The sequence below is a fragment of the Adelges cooleyi genome, unplaced genomic scaffold (genome assembly GCF_023614345.1).
Source record: "Adelges cooleyi isolate 19-005CV unplaced genomic scaffold, UGA_ACOO_1.1 ACOO_flye_CR_arks_rails_tigmint_CR_PRNA_61, whole genome shotgun sequence".
Classification (NCBI taxonomy): Eukaryota; Metazoa; Arthropoda; class Insecta; order Hemiptera; family Adelgidae; genus Adelges; species Adelges cooleyi.
This window is the reverse complement of record NW_026096308.1, coordinates 19,486-47,424: the sequence shown is the minus strand read 5'-3', so window position 1 is coordinate 47,424 and position 27,939 is coordinate 19,486. Positions and strand designations below refer to the sequence as shown.

The window sequence follows — 27,939 nt, the reverse complement described above, 5'->3', positions numbered from 1 at the left end:
TGCTTATTGTCTACTTGGAAACTATAAAATAAAGTCAAGTAATAGTTAAAACTATTCAAATCAATATATATCTGTAAGTTTTCCAGGTAGATTTTGGGACTAAGGTAAAATGCGAAACAAGTTGATTTGGTCGATTAGACTGAATATTACTAATAATTTCTCTAGACCTAAATAAAAACAAATGTAAGGCAAAAAATTTGTCTAAGATCTATGTTATACTTGGCAATAGCTATGAAGAAGTATTTAAGTTCAATAACGTATAAAAACACATGATCATATATTTATATTAAAATATTTTTCTTGTTTAATTATGACATTACATTGTTATTAAAAATGAAACTATTACAATTTTATGTTTATTTAAAATTGAAAATGTATAATTATTCAAAAATTGTGATTATATAATTATTTTATTTACACTTCTTAGAATATGGTTTTCTTTTTCATGCCAAGAAGTATCAATTAAAATGAGTATTTTTTTTTCTTAGTACAATAATATAATTTTAAATATACCAGTAACATATCATATTAATGCCGCAATCAATAAGATTAAACTTCAGATTGTACTTTATCAACGCTCACAGGTTCAGATTGTCCTTCATCAACGCTCATAGGTCCAGATTGTCTTTCATCAACGGTTAGAGGTCCAAAGTCTAGTTCTTTGGCTAATTCATCGTTTTTTAATCCATCTCTATGTGGCAATACCTATAAAGAAGTATTTAAGGGCAATTACTTACGAAAATCACATGATTATATAGTTATATAAAAATGATTTTATTGTGTTACTATGACATCATATTGTTATTAAAAATAAAACTATTGTAATTTTATGTTTATTTAAAATTGTAATTATATTATTTTATTCATACTTCTTAGAATAAGGGTTTTTTCAGTCCAAGAAGTATCATTTATAATTATATATTATTATATATCAGTACCATAACATTATAGTATAATCATAATGCCGCAATCAATAAGATAAAAGTTTAAAGTGTCCTACTTCAACGCTTATAGGTCCAAAGTCCAGTTCTTTAGCTTCAAAAGAAAAACTTAATTTGTATATATCATCACCAGGCAACAAGGTCTTTTCAATCTTTTTGAGAGCATCGTGGTAAGCAGGATGATTGGGGCTATTATATGTTAAAATAAAATAGTTATAATTTAATTTTTTAAATATCCTGTGCATGGCATATAAGTTCTTATAAAATGAGGTAGGTTGCTTGCTCTCGATTGTAATTAATTATATTGTAATATGTTGAATAATAATAATACACTATTAAAAAAAATAACGAAGCTAAAGCATAACAAAATCGGCGATTGAAAACGTTACCCAGCTATAAACTACTTCATTTGTTATAGCCCCCACAATAGTTGATAGAAATTATTGGTAGTGTGATAAACTACGGGCACCTATAATTTGTTTGATTATAAAATAAATTACAATCCATTATAAAAAAACGGTCTCATGACTTAAAAGATTACAAAAATATTGTAACATTATGCGTTCAACACTTAACATTGAATCTTTTTCATATTGTTGTTTTATTAAAAAAGACATACCTACTGTGTGTTTTTTTTGTATATATGAATCGGAACATTAAAACATTAAGTATTTATTGTTAATTTGAAATATTTTTAGTTACTTTTTATTATTCAGTTTCGTTATAGTGTGCCTAATATTAGATGCGATCTAGGGGAGATGTGGGGTTAATATCTAGCTTAAAACTAGCTCCCCCCACCAAAAAAATGTTGACCTCTGGCTGGCCCACCTAATGCTAAAATTCTGGTGCCGCTACTGGCTTAACTGATTTTGACCTTGTAAAAAAACTAGTCGAACATGTTTTTCCTAGTAAAGCGTTGATAAAAATATGAATACTCACTGGTTAGCTATAATAAACATCGAATCTGTAAAGCAGAAATATTTTTTATAAAACATAATATACAATATAAATTATTTTACAAAATAATAAAACATCTGTGCCGAAATATTTTGCCTAAGGTGTAGCAAAAAATGGCACTTGCACACCTTCCCTTAAACTGAATAAAGGTGAAATTACAGGTTTAACTAAATTTAATAAATAAAAATTGGTACAATAGGAAAGTGTTAAACTAAGTGACTTTGTCACTTTTGGTTATAACAAATTCTTTAAACCTGTGACTTCACCGTTCACAATATGACTGAACCCCACTATACAAGCTCTTTTAGAATTTGAAAACTTAAATTAAATATATTTGATACAATAGTGAAATAATTTTTAAGATATATTTTAAATTATAAATAACAAATTATTGCCATTGAAAAAATGTGTGTCAACTAAATACTCAGCACATTTATGTCTGTTACATGTATACAAACTATTTTTTAAATAATAAAATAAAAACAATTAATGACAAAATAGTGCTTAAAGTGTATATGGGCGGAAACGCAGGACTGATTTGTTTATTTAGCAAGTCTACGATTGGTATTATCATAGATTTTGATGGAAATGTTTATTTAAAAGGTATTTTAATACTTTCGTAACAATAGTTTCCCAAAAAACTATGACCTATCTGATCATTTAATAGTTCATCACTCTTTTATATATTACTCAAATCTAAAAGAAAAAATGTCATAATACCTGGACTAATATGATCTGGATCAAGGGGTCCCGCGGGTGTAACAATTTTACCATCTGCAAGGAAAATATTATAAAATAAAATTATATCAATTATATAAGATTATTATACTTTTACCTTGAGGTACCAACGACAGAAGACCCTTGGCTGTGATAAAAAGAAATATTACTTTAAATCGAACACATATTTTATTTATGTGATTACTAAGAATACTAACAATACAATTTTTAACATTTAACTTAGTAAGGAACATTATATTTCGTCTATTTTTTTTGGTTCTCAACTCACACTTTTTTTATAACCTTTAAATAATACTTAGAAATGAAGTCCCCTATTATTCATTCTAGTATATACACTATAAGTATGATAATTTATCACAATTGTATGCAAACGAGAGTGTGGTAACTTTATTACCTTTTATTCAGTCTATTCTAATAAAAAAAAAACAATATCCTTATAAAAATATTATTGTCATTTTAAAAATATTTCCATTGCGGCTTTTGTTCTAGGATTTGAATTGCGAATCAATTTTTCAATTAAATAGTTTTAAACATCTATAAATTTTGACTAAAAAAATAAGAATTGTATCTATGATGCTAAGTATAAACAAACACGCTTATTTCGTCATAGTTCAAAGATTTTTTACATTTTTTAAAATTGTAGTAATAGACGTTTCAAAAAGTAAATTGTTCTTGTAAAAATATATTTTTTTACCATTTTTTTAAAAAATACTATTTTTTTTTTATTGTATTAATTATTTTTACTTAATAATTACATGTACTATATTATTTAGACCCCCCCAAAAATCAAATGTTATGTTCGCCTATGATTATTTTTAGAATAATATGACATTTAAATAATATTATGAGTATGTAAAGTTAAGGTTGACATATTTATAATTACTGTAAAGATCTGTTCCAAATAGAACTAAGTAATTATGTTTGAATCCATCTAAAAAAAAAAAAATTAGCGATAAATGTATAGTGAAAACATAATAGCTGGTTATATGAACCATAGAATATTTTTATTTATATTTAGGTATTTAATTGTATCTATGAATTGTGGTATAAAAATGAAATATAAATTATACGTACGATTTGCAAACGTACAGACAACACAGACAGATAAAACAATAAAGTAATAACTGACAGTTGCCATTATAATGCGGATAAGAGTATATTGCGGTAAACGTTAAGAACAACTGTAGGAATGTGAGGGAATTTAACGAATGAAGATCGAGTTACCTATGTCGATCCGTTAGCAAAAATACAGAAACTACACCTGATCATACAGAGTAAACAGCAATAATGTAATGTGTGCCAAACATTTGGGAAGGCCCTTGGTTTTTAATTTGCAAAGAGTATGCCAGAAAAACGAAAAAACATATTGTAAAGCGTTCGAACTGAATAAATATTGTTCATTGTTGATTCAGCCAAAAAATTCCCTACATTATGTCAGCCCTGCACTAGTTTTACCTCCAGTCTAATTTTCAGACCATAAGTCCTAAAACTTTGATGGAAAAAGATAAATATAGACAACAATTTTCACTCCCTCTAAGGAATAGGGTTTGGGAAATTGTTTGGGTTTGTCCGGGCTCTTATCCGAGTTCGTGCCAAGCGGTCACGGCGAAAAGGATTGCCTTAACCGGCTGGTAGTACTGGTATTCGCCTTTGGTTGGACAAAATAATGGACAACGCCTAGGTGGTTAGGTAAACACGAAGGGAAGTAACCCTACAAACCGATCATGATCAGTTTTAAAAAAATAAAAGAAAAAAAGAAAATTACCACAAAAAAGAGGCTAAAAATAATTATAGTTTACATGAATAATATTGATAAATTTCTCATTTTATTCCGGTTTCACTCATGTTAATTGAATTAAGCTCTCTTCTTTTTTTATTCGATATGTCTTATATTATTTTCAATAACGGAGGATAATTTATTTCAGAATTATACAAAATCTACAGTTATGAAGCTGAACTAAATGTATTTAACCATATAGAGGCCCATTCTTTTTAGGGTGGAATAATTAATTATATTTCCGGGTTAGGTTGGGCTGAATAAAAATTATCGGTGTGTGAAGGTTTGTTTTCTTCAATATACATAATCATTGATTATAAATGTTATAGATATGTTGTGGGATAATATTACAGCTATGTAAAAATAATTTTAATGAAAACTTGATTTCGACCAAAAACAAAACTATACATTTTTTTTGTACTGTATTAAATTTTAAAGATTTTTCATATGTTTACATTGCTACAGTAATTTATAAAAAAAAATGGTTCAAACACTTAAATATACAAACGAAATATGAAAACAACTAGTTTTTGCTAAAGAGCAACGATAAAGTTGAATTTGTATGATACCAACGGAAAACATACATTTTTCATTTGTTTACATTGCAACAGACCTTGTGCAATAGTCGAATACAGACAATTTTGTTTAACTCTAATGTAGCTAAATCTATTCGAGTGGAAACAAAATTATATTGTAATAATATTATAGACATTTTAAAATAATTATAAAAATATAAAATGTATTTGAGGTTAAATGGTAGTAGTTTCAGGGTTTCGGTTTTAACGTATAATGCTTGTACTATGAATTATTTTCATTTACACAATACCGCTATTTTACAAAAATAATTCAAATAAATTGTTACTTACAAAAACAAATTTACTCTAACTACCGAAAATTGCACCAAAATTAGTTATATAACTTTTTAGTAACAAATGAAATTGCAGTTGTCAATAAAACCTCACAAACATAAAACCATGTAATTAAAATACCAGGCAGACAGTTTAAATTTATATTTTGTACGTTATAGATAACTTGTAATCCAACAATTTATACATTTTATTATTATTGTGTTTCTTCTATTAGATTGTCGTTTATTCTGGATTAAACTTATTTTTATAGCACTCATACCAATATTTTGTTTATAAATAGTTTTTTATTCATAATAGAAGAGGATATCCCATATTTAATAATAATTAGTCATCACTCAGCGATGACTAATAAATCGTTGAGTTAGTATAAGTAATTATATAAAACAAATTAATTTTATTTTTATGTTTTAATATGTCTATTACGCCAAATCCTATGGTACACGGATTTGGCGAAACGAATAAATTGGTGTAAATTTAAAGTTAAACGCTGACATTCTCTAAAATGTATAGACTACACGTTTATGGAATTAAAAACATATGCTTCCATTTGAAAATGTTTAGATCCAAAATTTCAATTTTTCAAAGTTTTAATTTTCTATTTGTTTTTTATTCCTCTGAAAAGATATTACAACATATATACTGTATTACTTAGTTTGTTAATTTTTGGTGATTATAAAAAAAAATAAAATAATACACATTAAGTAGCCAAACTATACTCTATGAAACCAATTTTTTTTGTATTTTTGTTGAACTGAATTTTTTCGATTTATAATGGTAAATAATTTAATTTAAATAATTTCACTAAATATTCATTTTTTTGACTTGGATCGGAGGAAATGTTTAATTTTTTTTTATAGGTACACTAAAACGCTAGTGTATATTTAATAATTAGTAGATAAAAATATAAAACTACCATTTAAATTTTAGTTGAATTTTCCGTATTGTACAAAAGCCACGATGACGATTTTTTGCATTAAATACAGCACTTTTTACAATGACTGCTGCAATGTACACAAATGACAAATATTTTAAATCGAACCTTTATTTTTGATTTTTGTAAAAATTGGTATTCACTATAATGTATGTAACAATAGAGAGTACTATCATACAAACACATTTTTTAAGCATTTCAAAACACAAAGAATAAAACATAATACAATTAAAAAACAACCGGTTAATTTTTTAGTGCATTTTGGTTGTGTGCACCATAGCATACTTAAACATCAATAATGTAATCAAAAACTATAAAATTGATTTGTAAACTATACGAATTGTTTTTAAAAAATATGACAATATTTATAATGTTGAAAATTAAAAGTAGCTAATGCCTAAAGGTTTTTGTTATAATTTCTACATTGAAGTAATAGCCGTTACTTAACATTGAAACTGGTATTGTTTAGTTCGTTTATTTTTATACTATATATCATATATTACACTTATCCACCATTATTAAGCAGACTGGATAATTAAATAAAATCATGTTAATGCAGCAAAAGTTAAACCCTTGTAATGCCATTTTTGTAGTTTTTACTAAAATATTAATTAAATAATATGTTTTAAACAACATTCTCATAAACAGAGAACTACATTTATACACACCATTGTACACCATTTATAAAAAAATAAATAAAATCTATTTTTGAATCGAGTTCTATTAAGAACCTCTTGGTAAAAAACAGTAAAATCATATATCCTTTATGGCAACTAAAATATTAATGATTTTATAATTCTGAAATATTGAACTAGCATCCAATCTATAGACATAGTGGGATATGAACTACGTGTCATTCTTACAATAGGTTGTAGCAAATATGAACATTTAGCTGGACTAAAACTTATTTCGACCTTGAAACAAGTTACATTAACGTTATTTTCGATGACCGGGATGAGTTCCAATCTGTTCCCTAAACTAATGTATGTTACCTATTTAAAATGTTTGTTTGTATTGATAGGGGGGGGGGAGTAATTATTTCTGTAATTTGCTTTAGTTTTTCTAAAATTTTACAATTACTCTATGATAATAACATCACTTTTAATACCCAAAATAACTTTCTCTACATGGACTTATTAAATCTATCTCTTATTTATTTAATATGAAAATACACGTTTATTTGAACAATACACGCGCACCATATATTTTTGCTCATGTACTAAAACTTAAAATGTACATACACTAAGAGGCTTCTGACCCCTTTGGAATTTTCAATCTCGATTTACCCTAAACGAGTTTCATATATTTTTTCATATTTTTTTTTTTACAATATGTAATGTATTCGTTTATACAAAATATATTGTATACATTTCAACTAGCTTTAAAAATAGTGCAACGAGTAAATCTTTGTAAGATAATTTGTTTAGAAATTATAAGTTTTCAGGTCAATATTAAACATAAAAACTTTACGTAAAGCTGATAATCTGAAATTCGAACTAGACACAATTATTGATAGATAACATTATAGTTCTACCATTTTTAGTAAAGCAAGCACTCATTACGACAGGCCCTTTTGCTCTTTGGGCAGTTATATAAATTTAAAAAGAGTCTCTAGAGATATTTTAGGGTAGATACAGGGTAGCTTTTAGTCCTAGTTAGGGCCCCTTATTTTAGCTCTAGAAGGCAGAAAGTCGTTGGTGTGATCCACTCGCCGCACTGCACCGTAACTATACTTATTTAAATTTTTATTTTTATTGTTAGGGGAGGGAGTAATTATTTCTGTGGTTTGCTTTAGTTTTTCTAAAGTTTTACAATTACTCTATAACAATAACATCACTTTTAATACTCAAAATAACATTGTCTATATGAACATTTGTGTTACGAATTAACAACAACCATATTACTATTTCCAAAGAATTGTAATTTTGCAATTTGATGGTTGATAAAACATTTTATTTATTTTCCAATCTAGTAGTTAAGCTTTGGCCATCAGAACGTTACACATCTGGTTTTTTCCTATATGTATTTGTACATGAGTAACCTACATATGTTTCTAGTTTAATATCAAAATATGTTAACATATGTTAATATGTTAAAATATATTACAATTATTTTAACAATACACGTGCACGATATTTTTCTGCCCACACAAATTACGCTAAGACAACTCTACAAAACAAAGAAATTAAACGCGTATGTGGTTGCTCAATTATTATAATTTTTTAATTATTAACTATAAAGTTTTAAATATATTCATAAATTTACATTTTTTTTTTTTTGTTGAACAAACGGTATAAATGATAAATCATCTATAGACTCGTTCATTTTTTTGTCAAATTATTAGCGGATTAGAATATGTATTGGCGGGATGTTCAATGTAAAATGTTAACTGTACTTCGACTCTTGTATGTAGGGTTTCAGGATTTTTTTTTTACACTGTTTGTCCACCAAAACAATGCTACTATAAAAAAATGCTAAAACATTAATACCCAATTTATTTTACACGAGAAAAGAAAAAAATTAAAAATAGATAGTTTGTGTAGTTTTTTAGCCTAAAACGTTAAAAAACCGACTGCACGAAACTGCCATAAGTAGAATATTTTCGGTTAGGTATTCTTGAAAAGGTTTCTTTTATTCATTACATATTAACATTGATTATAAATACTGTAGATATTATATATACTATATTATAGATAATATTAATAATCAATGATAATATATATTGAATAATATATATATAACAATTTTTTGTTTTATATATATATATTGATAATATATATATAAAAAACTATAAAATTCGGTTTGTAAAATATAACAGATCATATAATGTTTAAATAAAATATTAATAAATGCAAGACAATAGTTTTAACTAGTAAAAATAGAAAATTAAATTTGTTGAAAAACAACGTGTTTTCGACAAATAGAAAATTATAAAAACTATATGAATTGTTTACATTTAATCAATATTCTAAAAATTATTATTTCAATAGAACTGTAATTTAGTATTTTGGTTGATATGCCATTTTTTTTTTTGCCAGTGATAGAAAATGTTACGAAGCTAAGATTTACATTATGTCTTATTACTATAAAAGTGTTGATAAAACGAATAATTGTATGTGATATTATGATAGCTTAATTGATTTTGAGCTTGTGAAAAAAAGCATTAAGAACATGTTGAAGTTAAGTTAAACCTTTTGGAACGATATCAACAGATTATTTTATATAGGCGTATTATGTATTGCCCACCGCAAGAAGGTGCAGATGAAATTAAATTTACTGCATTTTTCCAAACACTAGGACAACGATTCATTGCTGGTGGTGACTACAATGCCAAGCACTCTCACTGGGGATCAAGACTGATCACTCCGAAAGGGCGTGCTCTACTAAAAGTAGCTAACACTATAAACGCTGAAATAATTTCTACTAGAGAGCCAACCTACTGGCCAACCGATTCCAAGAAAATCCCCGACCTGCTTGACTTCTTCGTAATTAAAGGCATCTCCTCTTAATTATGTTGAAGCTGAAGGACTAACAGAGCTAACGTCCGACCACATCCCTGTGTTATTATCGTTAAGCTCAAATGTCATTATGAAAACATGTTCTAACAAACAAATACACAGACTGGTCCCTGTTTAGAAATACTCTGGAAGAAGCTATCACTCTTCTGTGCGGTTAAAATCGTCAACAGACATTGAAATAGCAGTACATAAACTGACTAATGACATTGTTGAAGCGGCAAAAACGGCATCACCTGAATCTCAAAAAGGCGACGACCGCGAGTTCAACTATCCAAAAGAAATCAGAGAGCTTGTTCGACAAAAGCGTCGATCAAGACGAACTTGGCACAGAACTCGACACCCATCAGCAAATTGCTACATGATAAAATCAAAGAAGTGAAAAATGAAACATTTAAATCGTATTTGTGTGGCTTATCTGCAACAGCCGATTCCGATTACCCGTTATGGAAAGCCACGAGACGATTAAAAAGACCTCGCGTTCATATACCACCCATCAGAAAGGAAGATGGCACTTGGGCGCGCAGTGAACAAGATAAAGCTGAAGTACACGGACATCATGTCGAACGTGTATTTCAACCAAACGACATAATTTCTGAACTTGACAGCATTCAATGTCAGCCACTCATTTCTACAAGAGAAATCATACGGCACTTTACACCACTTGAAGTAGCCCATGAAATCGATACCAACATCAACGCGAAAAAGGCACCTGGATACGATGAGATAAGTCCACGCATCCTTAAAGAGCTACCTAAGAAGGCAATCATCCACCTTACTCACATCTTCAACGCCATCTTGCAATGGAAAAGAGCGGAGGTAATTATGTTGCTCGAACCTGGGAAACCGCCCGAACAAGCCACCTCTTATCGGCCGGTATCGCTTCTACCATGCATGTCAAAACTATTCGAAAAACTTCTTCTCAAGCGTCTTAGCCCACTTATTGAAGCAAAACAACTAATACCAGATCGCCAGTTTGGATTCCGCTATAAACATTCGACCATCGACCAAGTTCATCGCGTAACGAACGTGATCAGTAAGGCGTTGGAAGAGAAAAATTACTGCTATGGTGTATTCCTTGATGTGGCCCAAGCTTTTGATAAAGTTTGGCACAAAGGTTTATTACTAAAACTGCAAGAGCAGCTCCCACATACGTGGTGTGCACTTCTCAAATCATATCTGACTGAAAGACAGTTTCGTGTTAGATACGAGGAAGCGACCACTAACTGGAAGAGTATATCAGCTGGTAGTACCTCAAGGTAGTGTTCTCGAACCTATTTTGTACCTACTCTGTACAGCTGATATTCCAACTAATGATGAAGCCATTCGACTTAGTCTAATTATTAGATTAAGAATGGGACTACTTCACTGGAAGTAGAACCCTACACATGTTTTGTATATGTAAATATATATTTTACTCATATGTATGTATTAATACTCTTTTGATTTATATTTATAAAGATTCGTTTAAATAATAATGCCCTAATGCACTTAAAAAAAAAAAAAAAAAATATAGGCGTAACCTAACTTTGACATGTTTTTAATTGAATTGTAATTTACAATAACTAAAGTAGTTGAGTCTAAGTCATCAGAACGTTACACATATCTGTTTTTTTCAAACCAATGTATTTGTACATGGGTAACCTACATTTTTTTTTTATTATAATATAAAATTGTGTTATTATTATTTATTTGAACAATACACGCGCTCGATATTTTTCTGTTTGTGTGTGAAAACTTGGATTGTACTCAAACTGAAAGGGTTCTGTCCCTTCGCTCTCGGAATTCAGTTTCGGGAAGAGTAAGGCCACATAATTATAGTGTTCAAATATGTTATTTTCAACACAAATATGATGCTTGTTTGTTGGTTTTGTACTTTTAAAGTCAATATTAAATTTACTTAGATTTCTGTAGTTAATAGACTTAATACATAAGACGTGTATAGAGTAACCAAACAAAATCCACCTTGACATTAGTAGAGGCCTCTACACCTGTGTATTTTCTATCGAACACAACTGTTTTGAAATTTAACCGTACTCTGAAAACTGGTACACATTTTTCAATAATGGTTTGATGCATAATTCGTAGTACATTTTAAATCGTGGTTTTAAATCTTGTTGTAAAGATTATTGTTAATGTTATTTTTATTCGCAATTCTTTTTACCGGCCGATCACACTATTTCCTTGTGATTTTTATTAATACCTAATAAAATATTTTACGCACCTTTGTAATCTATAAGCAAATTATTAATTGAAAACAAAACTGTATATTTCAATTAACCAAAATCTCACAAATATTCGCTTGAACAAAAGTTATTTAATTTGTCTTATCTTTGTGGGACACCCTGTATACTGAACCATATAAACACTTTTTATTTGAATTCTAGCTATATGTGTATTGAAATGATTTTTTCATATTTTTATTATAAATATATTCCCCCTAATACACATTTAAAGTACACATTTAAGTTGTTTAATTACGCCATTGCCTATTCAATCGCTTTTATCGGTGATTGATATAGTATTTACCATCTACAGATTTGCATTGAAAGCGTTTTTTTAATAATGTTTTATCATTTTCAATAAATGTACATTAAGATTCCTATTTTGTCTTATAACAGATAATAATCATATATTTAAAAAAAAATATAATATATGTTAAAAATGTTAATAAATTGTAACAACTAACATCCATAGGTATGTTTCATTTGTTTACATTGCTACAGAAATTTCAGAAAAATGTTTCAAACACTTAAATACATAAGCGACATGGTAACGAAATATGTAAAAACAGCTTGTTTTTGCTAAAGAACAATAATAAAGTTGAATTTGTATGATATCAAACTGACAAAAGACATTTATCATTTGTTTACATTGCAGCAGTCCTTGTGAAATAGTCGAATACATAAAATTATGATTAAACTCTAATAAGCTCATTATAAAGCTAAATTATATCCAGGAGACAAACAATATTAATATGTAATAATATTAAACTATTTTAAAATAATTGTAAATATATAAACTTAGTTCCTGTTAATAACTTGTGACCAAAAAAATGTAAAATTACATACCTGTTTTGATAAACAATTAAAATGTTAATTCAAACATAAAATAAGTGTCCTTAAAAACAACGAATATTTTATTTTCTTGCTATACCTACATTTAATCATCCTTAAAAATCGAGGAATTAGTTAATTAATAATTTACTCTTTGAAAAACAAAACATGTAATTATGCAAGTTGTTCAAAAGTTAGGAAACACTTGATTTTCAGCTTAAGTCAATCTAATATTTTACAAATACCCTATTATAGTAACATCACTTTCAATCCTTAAAATAACATTCAATATGATCAAGTATCCATATACATACTTGTGACATAAAATAACAACAACCAAATTATTAATTCAAAAGAACTGTAATTTAGTATTTTGCTTGATAGGATTTTTTTTTTTTGCCAGCGATAGAAAAAGCTAGAAACGAAGCTAAGATTTACATTATTTCTTATAACTACAAAAGTGTTGATTGAAACGAATAATTGTATGTGATATTCTGATAGCTTAATTGGGTTTGAGCTTGTGAAAAAAAAGCATTAAGAACATGTTGAAGTTAAGTTAAGCCTTTTGGAACGATATCAACAGATTATTTTACATAGGCGTAACTTAAATTTGACATGTTTTTAATTGAATTGTAATTTACAATAACTAAAGCAGATGAGTCTATATCGTCAGAACGTTACACATATCTGTTTTTTCAAAACAATGTATTTGTACATGAGTAACCTACATATTTTTTTAGTTTTATTTGAAAACATGTTATTATTTAAACAATACACGCGCACGATATTTTTCTGCTCGTATATGAAAATTCGGATTGTACTTAGACTGAAAGGCTTCTGTCCCTCGAAAATTTTAATCTAGATTCACCCCAAACAAGTTTTATTTATACGCCGAATTTGAATTTTTATAACAGATATCAATTCTTGACAGTTCTTTTACCGGCCGATCTCTCCATTTTATAGTTTTTTTTTATTAATAACTAACAAAAACTGCATGCATTTTTGTAACTTGCTATTAGCTAATAATTTGTGAAAATAAGAAGCTCTACAAAAAGGCTATAGTAATAGTTAAAGATACATTTTGGGGAACAAAAACCTATCCGTAGTCAAAGTCCGCAAATTTCTACCCTATCCCACAGAAAGGGAGGAAACATTTGACTATATTTATCTTTTTCGAGCTAAGTTTTAGGACTGAAGGTCTGAAAATTAGGCTGAATGTAGATCTAACGCGGGGCTAAAAAAAAGTGAGACATTTTTCGGCTGAATCAACAGCGAACCATGTTTATTCGATTCGAACGCTTAACAATGTGGTTTATCGTCTTTCTGGCGTACTCTTAGCAAATTTAAAACCGAGGGCCCTCCCAAATATTCGGGACGCATTACATTTGTGTTGGTTTATTTTAAATTATTGTTGTTTACTATGTATGGTCAGGTGTAGTTTCTATAGTTCTGTTAACGGGTCGACATAGGTAACTCGAGCTTCATTCGTTAAATTCCCTCACATTCCTACGGTTGTTCTTAACGTTTAATACTCTCAGTCGCGTTATTATGGCAACTATCAGATACTTCTTTATTGTTTTATCTGTCTGCGTTTTCAGTACGTTCGCAGATGGTACGTATAATTTTTATTTCATTTTTATACCACGACCCATAGATCAACAATATACTATTTACTAACTTAGTCTATGATTTATCTAAGCAACACATTGTATTCTTGCACTACATTTATCGCTTTTTTTTTTTTAGATTCATACGAAAAAGATGCCATGGCTATCTATAAATTAACTGACGGTAATTAAAATTATGTAACTATATTAACTATACTCATAATATTATGTAAATGTTATACTATTATAATGATAATCATAAGCGAACTTAAGCTTTGCATATGTTATCTATATATTTATATATATTAGTAAAATAATTTGTTTACAAGAACAATTTACTAATCAATTGTACCACATTTATTAAAACGTCAACTACATTGAAAACACCCGAAAATAATTACAATTTTAAATAATATTAATCATATTTAATTTTTGACTAAAAAGAAAATCTTGGAATCTTTGCAACCAAGTCCCTGATAAATTTATTAGAGCTCACCAGAGAGTCTACGCTTTTCTTTTTAGAAAAAACATTATTTAAAATTGTAGTTATTTTTGGTTCCTTTCAAAGCAATTGATGTTTTAAAAATTTGATTCAATTAATTAATCGGCTTATTGATTTTGTAAAAAAATTATTTTTTGACTTTTTTTAGTTGAATTTTTTTTTTACTTGTAACTTCTTTAATCGCAAGCAGAAAATAATCTCCAAAATGCGGTTTTCTATCAATGATTCTAACAAACTAAATAGAATATATAAATAGTGCATTCTTATAATGATCCCCGAACGTTGATTTATTATAATTAATTTTATCTGATATAATACTAACAATTTTGAAATGGGATAGATTTGAAATTGCGACCACGGAGTAGATTTTAATTGTATTAGTTCCTTAGTTCCTAAGTGTTATTTCAAATTAAGGTTACAAAATAGTTTGAGTTTAGAAAAAAAAATTATAATGAAATGTTCCTTACTGAGTTAATTGTTAAAAATTGCTTAAGTTATAAGAAAAATTCATTAAAAACCAATAACGCTTTATAAAATATTGTAAATTATAAATTTTATGTTCTATATTATAGTTTGATTTAAATAAAGAAAAACATTTTTATGTAAAATAAATTAATTGTACTGTTCAAATTAATAAGATAGATTCAAATGTACTATATTATAAGGATAAAGAAGATTTGAATACAAATTGAAAGATTATAAGTTACTAGAATGGCGAGGTTAGGAATAGTATTATAATGCGTATAGACCATTTAAGTACTGGCTGGACCTCTCAAACTGTCTGAAATTTGCTATAAAATAAAAATCTACCTCATCATCCCCTATTATTTATGGACCAGAAACTTTTTTCTAAATTTGACGAAGTCATTCATTAGATTTATTAAAAACGTTTTGTTTATTGGTTCAAATTAGAGTCTATTGTTTTTTATCGAAATCAAACTAGAATCTTATTGAATCTTTTAATATTAACTAGTATAATAGTCGGTCGGTAATCACATAATTAATTAACTTGTTAAATTTATATCTTTTTTTTTATTCCAGAGACGGCTTTTATAATGTTTGTAGAAAAAGGTAATAATATAATAATATGGGTTCTCGGATAAAATGTTATTATATATTACTTTTCTTGCAGATGGCATAAATCCGCAAAATAAAGATCCAAGTAAATATGGTATTTTTAAATTTAGATTTATGTAAAATTTTATCATTTTTTTCATTGCAGAGGTAGATCCAGGTTTCGTTAATCAAGGTAATATAAAATTATTTAATATATAGTTAAGTAAAATATATATATACAGGGTGTCATTTAAAGTTCTACCGAGCTTCAAATGAGACATTCAGGATGCTCTATGGGTAAAATAATTGGTATTAATTTTTTTTTTAATTTTAAAATTATTTAAAATAGATCTCGTATCTCATTAAAAAATTGTCTTACAGAAAAAAATAATGTCAGATTTGAAATTGGGAGAAAAAATCTTGTTGAATTGATATGTAACACGATTTTTTGGTATCTGGCCACATTTGCGTCCACCAAGTGGCCACTGAGTGGCCGGCGTGTGACCGAAACCAACATAATATGATACAGGACACATCATTATCGGTTAGAATTTTATTCTCAATTCAGAGTCGTTAGAATTATTTTATATTAAATTATGTGTCGCATGCCACATGTTGGTTTTAGTCACATGCTGGCTATTCAGTGGCCACTTGGTAGACGCAAATGTGGCCAGATACCAAAAAATCTTGTTACATATCAATTCAGCAAGATTTTTTCTCCCGATTTCAAATCTGACATTATTTTTTGTGTAAGACAATTTTTTAATGAGATACGAGTTCTATTTTAAATAATTTTAAAATTAAAAAAAAATGAATACCATTTATTGTACCCATAGAGCATTCTGAATGTCTCATGGCACTCTATATATAGGTTGGGGCATAGGGGTGATAGTTTATATTATGATCAGAGAGATCATAGATTTTTTTTGGAATTATTATAACTGAAAGTACTGAAATACCTTTTGAATAAACATTTCCATCAAAATCCATGACAATAATATTCATAGACTTGCTATATGAACGAATCGGTCCAGCGTTTTCGCCCTTATAATTTTTAAGCACTATTTCCTCATTCGATAACCGAAAGTGATAAAATTGGTTTTTAAAAATTTAGTAAAAACTGTAATTTAAACCTTAATTTAATTTGTGCCCCCCCCCCTCCCACTCACCCCTCGGAGTGTCCACGATTTGCAAGACCTATAGAAAATTATTTCAACACAGATACTTTACAATTGTGTAAAACATTTTACATAATATAATATATTTCATTAAAAACTTTTCTGCTTTACAGAAGCGGTGTTTATTCTAAAACAATCGTGAGTGTTTATATTCTTATCAACGCTCTAATAGACATATTTCAATATAATTTAATACAATTGAGAGGATATTTAAAAAAAAAGTTTGAACTATTTTATTTTACTTATCTTTTAGTAAAGATCATAAAGCCTATATGGATGTTATCGTTAAGCTTCTAGCAAAGGGGATAAAAGAAGCTAACAGGTACGGAAAAAGGTTTACTTTCAAAATAGCAGAAATAACATTTGGAACTATATTCGTCCAAAGACAATGATAATTCTTGGGGAAAAAAGAAAACCTTATTCTAAAAAGTTTGAAAAAAGATAATGTAATCACAATTGGCGAATAATTATATATTTTAAATTTTAGATAAACATAAAATTATAATAGTTTTATTTATAACAATATAATGTTCTAATAACACAATAAAAATATTTTGAATCATATAATATATAATCATGTGTTTTTGGTATTTTCCTAATTTTCCTTAAAAACTTCTTTGTGGCTATTGCAATCCTCAACCAATTACGTGCTTATTTGTTTATGAGATACTTTAGTTTATTTCCGTCTATAGAGCAACTTTAGTCTAATAAGCCAAAACTTCTTTTTCGAATTTTACCCCAGTCCCAAAAATTACTTGGAAAACTATCTTTATCACAGATTTTTACCTACAGACATTTTTACAAAATCTGAGTCAAGTCTACAGCTTAATTACAAATTGTCCATTTTTATGGTGGTAAAGATAATATATAAGTGAATTATTCATTATTTGCTACGATCTGGTAGCAAATCACTTAACCCTAGCTTGACTTCCTCAAAATCAACGAAATGTCACTTATACCAATTTTGTTCTAGGCGCCTCATAATATATGATATTTAGTATCATCAAATTCCATGTACATTAAGCAGATTAAGCCCATTTTCATTTAAAAATGTCAGTGTCTTGTAATTAAAGACCAAATTAAATCTGGAAACAAAAATTTTAAATTATTCCTACAAGACCTAGTTAAATTCGACTCGTATACCTTTACACAGTTCAAATCGGACCCTCCTAAGAAGTCGACATTTTCTTTAGCTTTTTTGTTAAAAACGTCAAAAAACAGACCACATGAAGCTCCCCTAATAAGTACAAAAATATCGGTTTGGTATATTTAAAGGTTTGTTTTATTCAATAAATATTATTATTAATTATAAATATTATAGATTATAGATAATATTTATAATAATCAATGATAATATGTATTGTAGGAAACAATTGAAAAATTCATTTTTTTTTTTATTGTAAAATCAGGGTTCTACAATACAAGAAAATAAATAGTTCAAACATTTAAGTACACAAATAATATAAATTTGAATACTTTAAAAAACAGCTTGTTTTCGACAAAAACTCTAATAGCTTTTGTAATACATTATGTTAAAACTTAAAAATGTATGATACCTACAGTTCTTTGTTGTTATTTTAATGGAAAACAGGTGTTGTGAAAAACATCTTGTTTCTGAAAAGAATAAAATAAAACTATACAAATTATTGTAAAATACTGTATATTATAATGTAAGAAAATAAATCGATTGCTTTTGTGTAAACATAATATTGAAATCACGTTTAAATATATAAAGGCACTATAGTTGTATGATTAAAGGTTACGCCTTAGCATGTATTATATTAGTTTGTTATGTGATAATAACACTTGTTTTCGACCAAAAACAAAACTATACGTTTTTTTGTGTAAAAAATGACATTGTTGAAAATGTTAAATTTTATAGATTGTAACTACTAACAACCATAGGTATTTTTCATTTGTTTACATTGCTAACACTTAAATACACCATCGACAAAACAAAATATGAATACAACTTGTATTTGCTAAAGGACAATAATTAAGTTGAAACTTTATTATAACAGCATACATTTGTCATGTAAGATAGTCGAATACGCAAAACAAGTATCGACCTAGTTTTTTTCAAATGTCAACAAATGTTTTAAATCCAAAAATTTGTAATCGAAATTCATTAAACAATTTCAGTGTTTGATTTTTTATTTTTATCAATCTGTTCGTTTTAATAAAAATATATGCTTTTTTGGGGAGTTGGCGAGCCACATCGGCTGTGATTAAATCTAAACCCGGAGATTTTTTGAGAGGAAACCGGTCCAACATGGTATTGGATTTCGCCCGGAGTGAACGGTTTGGGAGCAAAGTAGAGAGGCATAGGGGAGGTCAAGGTTTTATTGACATGCTTTACAAATACGTTGTTAGAGATGTCGTGGTGGGGTTGAAAGACATTTATCAAGTGCGAGCAGAAAAGTTCAGACTTTTATTCGTCTGATTTGCACCAAGAGTTGTCATCTTTTTTTAAGGGAGAGTTGATGGGTTTTTGTTTTAGACAATTTCGCGTAGCCCTCCACAGGGAACCATCCTTTGAAGTAAGTGAAGAAATCCAGGAGGTGAAGTTGTCGTTTCTTAGACGGTTTAATGTTCGTTTAAGAGACGATGCAACATTGTTAAATATCTGTTTGTCGGATGGTAGTCGGGTGCGTTGCCATATAGCTCTGGCGCGCCGTTTTTTTGCTATTAGCTCACGGATATGGATTGGGACCAGGGTGGTGTTTTGGGGTTTGGGATGTTTTTTGATAGATGAGTTCCAGGCAGCTGATTGTATTATGTTAGTGAAATTTTGGACGGCTTCTTCAATATCATTTGGGAGTTTAAGTCGAGTTTTAAGTTGTATTTTCTGTTCGATGGTTGCGCGGAAGTTAGCCCAGTCCATAGAGCCATCTATGAGGCTAGGTTGATGGGGCCGAAGCGAGGGTTAAATATACAATATTAAGCACAAATAAAAACACCTTTATCCTATAATTTTTGTTTTAATAAACATATTTAAGATCCACTCGTAGGTCAGATAAGCATAAATGATATGTACTATAATACATGATAAAAAATATAATTCTTTTTGTATTTACTCTATAATAAAGAAAAAATAACAAAAATTAGAGGTACTCGTACTACACAGCTGGAGCTAACTAAGGAATTTTATTGAACCTAATGGTTACTTTTTTTAGGACACTATGGTTATATGAGTAAAAGGGTAAAGTCAGTAGCCAGTAAAGATATAAGCCAGCTTTGGTTATTAATAATAACAATTTATTACAATGCACTTATAAACGTTTTCAAAATATACATAACACACATAAACTAGGCCGAATGGGAGGGGGGGGGCGATTGCCCCATCGTCCCTGCCATCTGAAATCCGCCACTGAGTAAAGACCTATAAATTATATTACTATGTTCTGGGATAATATTACAGCTATATTAAAATAATTTTAATGAAAACTTTATTTCGACCAAAAACAAAACTATACATTTTTTTTGTACTGTGTTAAATGTTAAATATTTTTCATGTGTTTACATTGCTGCAGTAACTTAAGAAAAATGGTTCAAACACTTAAATATACAAACGACAAAACGAAATATGAAAACAACTAGTTTTTGCTAAAGAGCAATGATAAAGTTGAATTCGTTTGATACCAACAGGCAACAGACATTAATCATTTGTTTACATTGCAACACACCTTGTGCAATAGTCGAATACAGACAATTTTGTTTAACTCTAATGTAGCTAAATATATTCGGGTGGAAACAAAATTATATTGTAATAATATTATAGACATTTAGAAATAATTATAAAAATATGAAATGTATTTGAGGTTAAATGGTAGTAGTTTCAGGGTTTCGGTTTTAACGTATTATGCTTGTACTATGAATTATTTTCATTTACACAATACCGCTACTTTACAAAAATAATTCAAATAATTTGTTACTTACAAAAACAAATTTACTCTAACTACCGAAAATTGCACCAAAATTAGTTGTATAAATTTTTAGTAACAAATGAAATTGCAGTTGTCAATAAAAACTCACAAACATAAAACCATGTTATTAAAATACCAGGCAGACAGTTTAAATTTATATTTTGTACGTTATAGATAACTTGTAATCCAACAATTTATACATTTTATTATTATTGTGTTTCTTCTATTAGATTGTCGTTTATTCTGGATTAAACTTATTTTTATAGCATTCATACCAATATTTAGTCGGTTTTTTTTTACGTTTTAGACAAAAAAACTAAACAAACTATCGACTGTATTCGTACTTAGGATGGTCCGATTTCAATTCCGTAGGAAACAGATTTATAATTTTTGTTCCGTTATAAATATTTACTGATAACTTGAGAGTTTATTTTAGATTTTTGATTTCATCATTGGTTGGATACGCTATAACATAGAAATGGCTATTGTTTCTGGTTCTTATGAAATATTTACGTTTGCCTTTAACTTCAAAACAAAGACTACAACAGATTTATATTGAAACATTATTGAGTTATAACAATGACGATTTTATGGGACCTGCAATCGATCTAAATTGATGCCCTTTATTTGTACGTACAATAGTGACTATAGTTGAAATTAATATACTTCTTGATGTGTCTTTAAAATAAATATTAGTAGTTTAATGTATTTTTTTACTAATTTATATTTGCTATTAATAATATTATTATTTACCACTCATAACTATTATTATTGTTTTGTAGTTATGAGAAGCATGTTATAAAATATCATTAAAATATACAACAATTCAAAACCATCATACTTTAGGAAGAAATTTACAAATTGAATCGTGAATTATTATGGAAAACTGTTAAGATCGGTTTTAAAATATTACCTTGCTTATTTTTTATGTTTTCAATATGTCGGAACATGAGAATTGAGAACGGATTTTCGTGGGTTAGCTCGAACTGGGTAACACCTCTAAATTGTAATATTTTGTCTTAATTATGAGTTAATTAAAAGATATTAAAAGAGTTATATTATTTGCCATATATAAGTAAATATTGTTTGTGCTTTTATGCCAAAGAGTGGATCTTAAACATGTTTATTAGAACTAAAATTATATAATAAAGGTATTGTTTTTTATGTGTGCTCATTGTCTATTTGGAAAATATAAAATAAAGTCAAGTAATAGTTTAAACTATTCAAATCAATATAAATCTGTAAGTTTTCCAGGTAGATTTTGGGACTAGGGTAAAATGCGAAACAAGTTGACTTGATCGATTAGACTGAATATTAATAATAATTGCTCTAGACCTAAATAAAAACAAATGTAAGCTCAAAAAAATTGTCTAAGACATATGTTATACTTGACAATAGCTATAAAGAAGTATTTAAAGGTCAATAACGTATGAAAAACACATGACCATATATTTATATTAAAATATATTTATTGTTTAATTATGACACTATATTGTTATTAAAAATAAAACTATTGTAATTTTATGTTTATTTAAAATTGAAAATGTATAATTATTCAAAAATTGTAATTATATAATTATTTTATTTACACTTCTTAGAATATGGTTTTCTTTTTTATGCCAAGAAGTATCAATTAAAATGAGTATTTTTTTTTTTTTAGTACAATAATATAATTTTAAATATAACAGGAACATAACATAATAATAAAATCATATTAATGCCGCAATCAATAAGATTAGACTTCAGATTGTACTTCATCAACGCTCACAGGTTCAGATTGTCCTTCATCAACGGTTATATGTCCAAAGTCTAGTTCTTTGGCTAATTGATCGTTGTTTAACCCATCTCTATGCGGCAATACCTATATTATTATATATCAGTACCATAACAATATAATATAATCATAATGCCGCAATCAATAAGATAAAAGTTTAAAGTGTCCTACTTCAACGCTTATAGGTCCAAAGTCCAGTTCTTTAGCTTCAAAAGAAAAACTTAATTTGTATATATCATCACCAGGCAACAAAGTCTTTTCAATCTTTTTGAGAGCATCGTGGTAAGCAGGATAATCGGGGCTAAAAGATATTAAAATAAAATGATTATAATCTAATTTTTTTAATATCTAGCACAATACCAATAGTATTTCTTAAAAAATAAGGGAGGTCACTTGTTAATTTGAAATATTTTTTAGTTACTGTTTAATATTCAGTTTCGTTATACAATATAACAATTAAAGGTGTACCTAATATAAGATGTGATTTAAGGCAGTGTGGGGCATTATCCACCACGGGTTAATATAGAGTTTAAACTTGCCCCTTCCTACCTAAAAAATGTTGGCCTCTTTCTGGCCCACCTATTGCAAAAGTTCTGGCTTAACTAATAGTGACCTTGTAAAGGAACAAGTTGAACATGTTTTTCAAGCGTTGATAAAAATATGAATACTCACTGGTTAGCTATAATGAACATTGAATCTGTAAATCAGAAATATATTTTATTAAATATAATATACAATATAAATTATTTTACAAAATAATAAAATATCTGTGCCGAAATATTTTGCCTTAGGTGTAGCAAAAAATGGCTCTTTCACCCCTTCCCTCAAACTGAATAAAGGTTAAATTACAGATTTAACTAAATTTAATAAATCAAAATTGGTACAATAAGAAAGTGTTAATCTAAGTGACTTTGTCACTTTTGGTTATAACAAATTCTTTAAACCTGTGACTTCACCGTCCACAATATGACTGAACCCCACTATACAAGCTCTTTCAGAATTTGAAAACTTAAATTAAATATACTTGATACAAAAGTGAAATAATTTTGAAGATATATTTAAAATTATAAATAACAAGTTATTGCAATCGAAAAAATGTGTGTCAACTAAATACTCAGCATATTTATGTCTGTTACATGTATAACAACTATTTTTTTAATAATAAAATAAAAACAATTTATGATAAAATAGACCTTAAAAATTATAAGGGCCAAATCGATGGACCGATTCGTTCATTTAGGTATTATGATAGATTGTGATGGAAATGATTATTTAAAAGGTATTTCAATACTTTCAGTAATAATAGTCCCCAAGAAAGTATGACTTATCTGATCCTAGAATAATACATCACTATTTTATATATTACTCAACTCCAAAATAAAAAATGTCATAATACCTGGACTAATATGATCTGGATCAAGGGGTCCCGCAGGTGTAACAATTTTACCATCTGCAAGGAAAATATTATAATATAACAATACATCTTAGAACTTATACTATTATACTTTTACCTTGAGGTACCAACGACAGTAGACCCTCACCTGTGATAAAAAAAAATATTACTTTAAATCGAACACATAATTTATTTATGTGATTACTAACTGACAATAGTAATTATATAATAGTACTAGTAAGTAATAAAAAATTCGTTAGGTATGGAATATTTTATTTGATTTTGATAAGAAAAAATAGACTCTAATTTTTATCTTTAAAAAAATGTTGTAAAACAAATCTAATGAATGTCTTGGTCAAATTTGGAAAAAAGTTGTGTGCTCCATAAACAAAAGGGGATGATGGGATTTGAATAAATACCACATTATTATTTTTAATTGTATTATTTTATGGCATATTTCAAGAATGAGAATTCCAAACAGTAGTTTAATGGTCTAAACACATAATAATACTTCTTCTAATTTCGCCAATCAAATAATTTATAATTTATCAATTTTGAAATAAAACTTTATATTTTTCAAATTACTTCATTCCTACATTTATAGTACATTTGAATCTGATGGGGGCAGCTCTGAATGTATCTTAGTGATATATTTAAATATAAACAATAGCATTTTATTTAGCTTAGTAAGGAACATTATATTTTATTAATTTGTTTTGGTGTTTTAAATAATACTTAAAAATTAAGTCCCCTATTATTTATTCTAGAATATACGCTATAAGTATAATCATTTATCACAATTGTATGCAAACGAGAGTGTGGTAACTTAATTCACTTTTATTCGGTCTATTCTAATAAAAAAATTATTGTCATTTTAAAAATATTTCCATTGCGGCTTTAGGATTTAAAATTTCAAATCAATTTTTCAATTAAACACTTTTAAACATCTATACATATTGACTAAAATAATAAGAATTGTCTATATGTAATGAAGTATAAACAAATACGCTTATTAAGTCATAGTTTAAAGATGTTTTACATTTTTTAAAATTGTAGTAATAGACGTTTCAAAAAGTGAAAAACTATTTTTTCACCATTTTTTTAAAAATATATTTTTTTTAATTGTATTAATTATTTCGATTTAGTAAATTACATGTACTATATTATTTAGACCCGCCCAAAAACCAAATGTTATGTTCACCTATGAATATTTTTAGAATAATATGACATTTAAATAATAATATGAGTGTGTAAAGTTCAGGTAAACATATTTATAATTACCGTAAAGATCTGTTCCAAATAGAACTAAATAATCATGTTTGAATCCAACTAAAAAAAAAAAATTAGCGATAATTTATTGTGTTGTGAAAATATGATAGCTGGTTATATAAATCATAGAATATTTATGTATATGAATTGTGTTCATAAAATAATATTATGAATATGAATATTTAAGGTATTTATAATTACCATGTTTATCTGTTGCAAATAGAGCTAATTCATCGTTTTTTAATCCATCTCTATGTGGCAATACCTATAAAGAAGTAATTGAGGTCAATTACTTACGAAAATCACATGATTATATAGTTGTATTAAAATGATTTTATTTTGTTACTATGTCATCATATTGTTATTAAAAATGAAACTATTGTAATTTTATGATTATTTAAATATGTAAATGTATTATTATTCGACAATTGTAATTATGTTATTTTATTCATACTTCTTAGAATAAGGGTTTTTTTCAGTCCAAGAAGTATCATTTATAATTATATATTATTATATATCAGTACCATAACATTATAATATAATCATAATGCCGCAATCAATACGATAAAAGTTTAAAGTGTCCTACTTCAACGCTTATAGGTCCAAAGTCCAGTTCTTTAGCTTCAAAAGAAAAACTTAATTTGTATATATCATCACCAGGCAACAAGGTCTTTTCAATCTTTTTGAGAGCATCGTGGTAAGCAGGATAATCGGGGCTAAAAGATATTAAAATAAAATGATTATAATCTAATTTTTTTAATATCCTGCACAATACCAATAGTATTTCTTAAAAAATAAGGGAGGTCACTTGTTAATTTGAAATATTTTTTAGTTACTTTTTTATATTCAGTTTCGTTATACAATATAACAATTAAAGATGTACCTAATATAAGATGTGATTTAAGACGGTGTGGGGCATATCCACCACGGGTTAATATAGAGTTTAAACTTGCCCCTTCCCACCTAAAAAATGTTGGCCTCTTTCTGGCCCACCTATTACAAAAGTTCTGGCTTAACTAATAGTGACCCTGTAAAGGAACAAATTGAACATGTTTTTCAAGCGTTGATAAAAATATGAATACTCACTGGTTAGCTATAATGAACATTGAATCTGTAAATCAGAAATATATTTTATTAAATATAATATACAATATAAATTATTTTACAAAATATTTTTTAAAAAAATGGCTCTTTCACCCCTTCCCTCAAACTGAATAAAGGTTAAATTACAGGTTTAACTAAATTTAATAAATAAAAATTGGTACAATAGAAAAGTGTTAAACTAAGTGACTTTGTCACTTTTGGTTATAACAAATTCTTTAAACCTGTGACTTCACCGTCTACAATATGACTGAACCCCACTATACAAGCTCTTTCAGAATTTGAAAACTTAAATTAAATATATTTGATACAATAGTGAAATAATTTTGAAGATATATTTAAAATTATAAATAACAAGTTATTGCAATCGAAAAAATGTTTGTCAACTAAATACTCAGCATATTTATGTCTGTTACATATATAACAACTATTTTTTAATAATAAAATAAAAACAATTTATGACAAAATAGACCTTAAAAATTATAAGGGCCAAATCGATGGACCGATTTGTTCATTTAGGTATTATCATAGATTGTGATGGAAATGATTATTTAAAAGGTATTTCAATACTTTCAGTAATAATAGTCCCCAAGAAACTATGACTTATCTGATCCTAGAATAATCCATCCCTTTTTATATATTATTCAAATCTAAAATAAAAAATGTCATAATACCTGGACTAATATGATCTGGATCAAGGGGTCCCGCAGGTGTAACAATTTTACCATCTGCAAGGAAAATATTATAAAATAACAATACATCTTAGAACTTATATTATTCTACTTTTACCTTGAGGTACCAACGACAGAATACCCTTGCCTGGAATAAAAAAAAAATTTCTTTAAATCGAACACATAAATTATTGTTTTTTTATTAATAATCTTTTATAACTTTAACATTACATAAGACTTAGGAATAAGGCCCCTATTATGATAATTTACCTCAATTTAATGTAAACGAGAGTGTGGTAACTTTATTAACTTGTATTCGGTGTATTCTAATTATATTATGATAATATGATATTTACATAATATTATGAGTATGTAAAGTTAAGGTAAACATATTTGTAATTACCGTAAAGATCTGTTCCAAAGAGAACTAAGTCATCTGGTTTAAATCCATCTAAAAAAAAATTAGCGATAAATGTATTGTGAAAACATGATAGCTGGTTGTATAAATCATAGAATATTTTTATTTATATTTAGGTATTTAATTGTATCTATGAATAATTGTGGTATAAAAATGAAATATAAATTATACGTACGATTTGCAAACGTACAGACAACACAGACAGATAAAACAATAAAGTAATAACTGACAGTTGCCATTATAATGCGGATAAGAGTATA

General features: G+C 27.6%; 1 protein-coding gene and 2 long non-coding RNA genes across 4 annotated transcripts; 1 reads left to right on the top strand and 2 right to left on the bottom strand.

Annotated features, from left to right (window-relative positions):
- Positions 1-440: 440 nt before the first annotated feature.
- Positions 441-27,939, bottom strand: LOC126844062 (uncharacterized). 2 transcript variants are annotated; one of them, XM_050581919.1, is made up of 13 exons: positions 27,855-27,939; positions 27,665-27,712; positions 27,380-27,409; positions 27,265-27,318; positions 26,576-26,600; positions 26,076-26,205; positions 25,691-25,754; positions 25,502-25,549; positions 24,339-24,368; positions 24,224-24,277; positions 23,500-23,524; positions 22,999-23,128; positions 441-705 (listed from the first exon to the last, which is right to left on the bottom strand). In XM_050581919.1, the coding sequence occupies exons 1-13, from the start codon at positions 27,916-27,918 to the stop codon at positions 550-552; spliced, it is 858 nt and encodes a 285-aa protein (XP_050437876.1). In that variant the 5' UTR covers positions 27,919-27,939; the 3' UTR covers positions 441-549. The 2 variants fall into 2 exon arrangements, with proteins under 2 accessions (XP_050437876.1, XP_050437877.1); XM_050581920.1 differs by lacking the exons at positions 22,999-23,128; positions 23,500-23,524 and adding exons at positions 1,001-1,130; positions 1,881-1,905.
- LOC126844064 (uncharacterized) lies at positions 2,734-3,809 on the bottom strand. The gene is made up of 3 exons (XR_007686530.1): positions 3,711-3,809; positions 3,520-3,567; positions 2,734-2,763 (listed from the first exon to the last, which is right to left on the bottom strand). It is a non-coding gene; the product is annotated as an uncharacterized LOC126844064 (long non-coding RNA).
- LOC126844063 (uncharacterized) lies at positions 14,530-17,450 on the top strand. The gene is made up of 6 exons (XR_007686529.1): positions 14,530-14,575; positions 15,935-15,964; positions 16,026-16,055; positions 16,116-16,142; positions 17,241-17,265; positions 17,381-17,450. It is a non-coding gene; the product is annotated as an uncharacterized LOC126844063 (long non-coding RNA).

Excerpts from the sequence above, each read along its gene's own strand:
- LOC126844062 (XM_050581919.1), bottom strand. The coding sequence starts at position 27,918 with ATGGCAACTGTCAGTTATTACTTTATTGTTTTATCTGTCTGTGTTGTC. Across the intron at positions 27,410-27,664 it reads CTTTGGAACAGATCTTTACG|GCAAGGGTATTCTGTCGTTG; the intron begins GTAATTACAAAT and ends TTTTTATTCCAG. Across the intron at positions 27,319-27,379 it reads TCTGTCGTTGGTACCTCAAG|ATGGTAAAATTGTTACACCT; the intron begins GTAAAAGTAGAA and ends TTTTCCTTGCAG.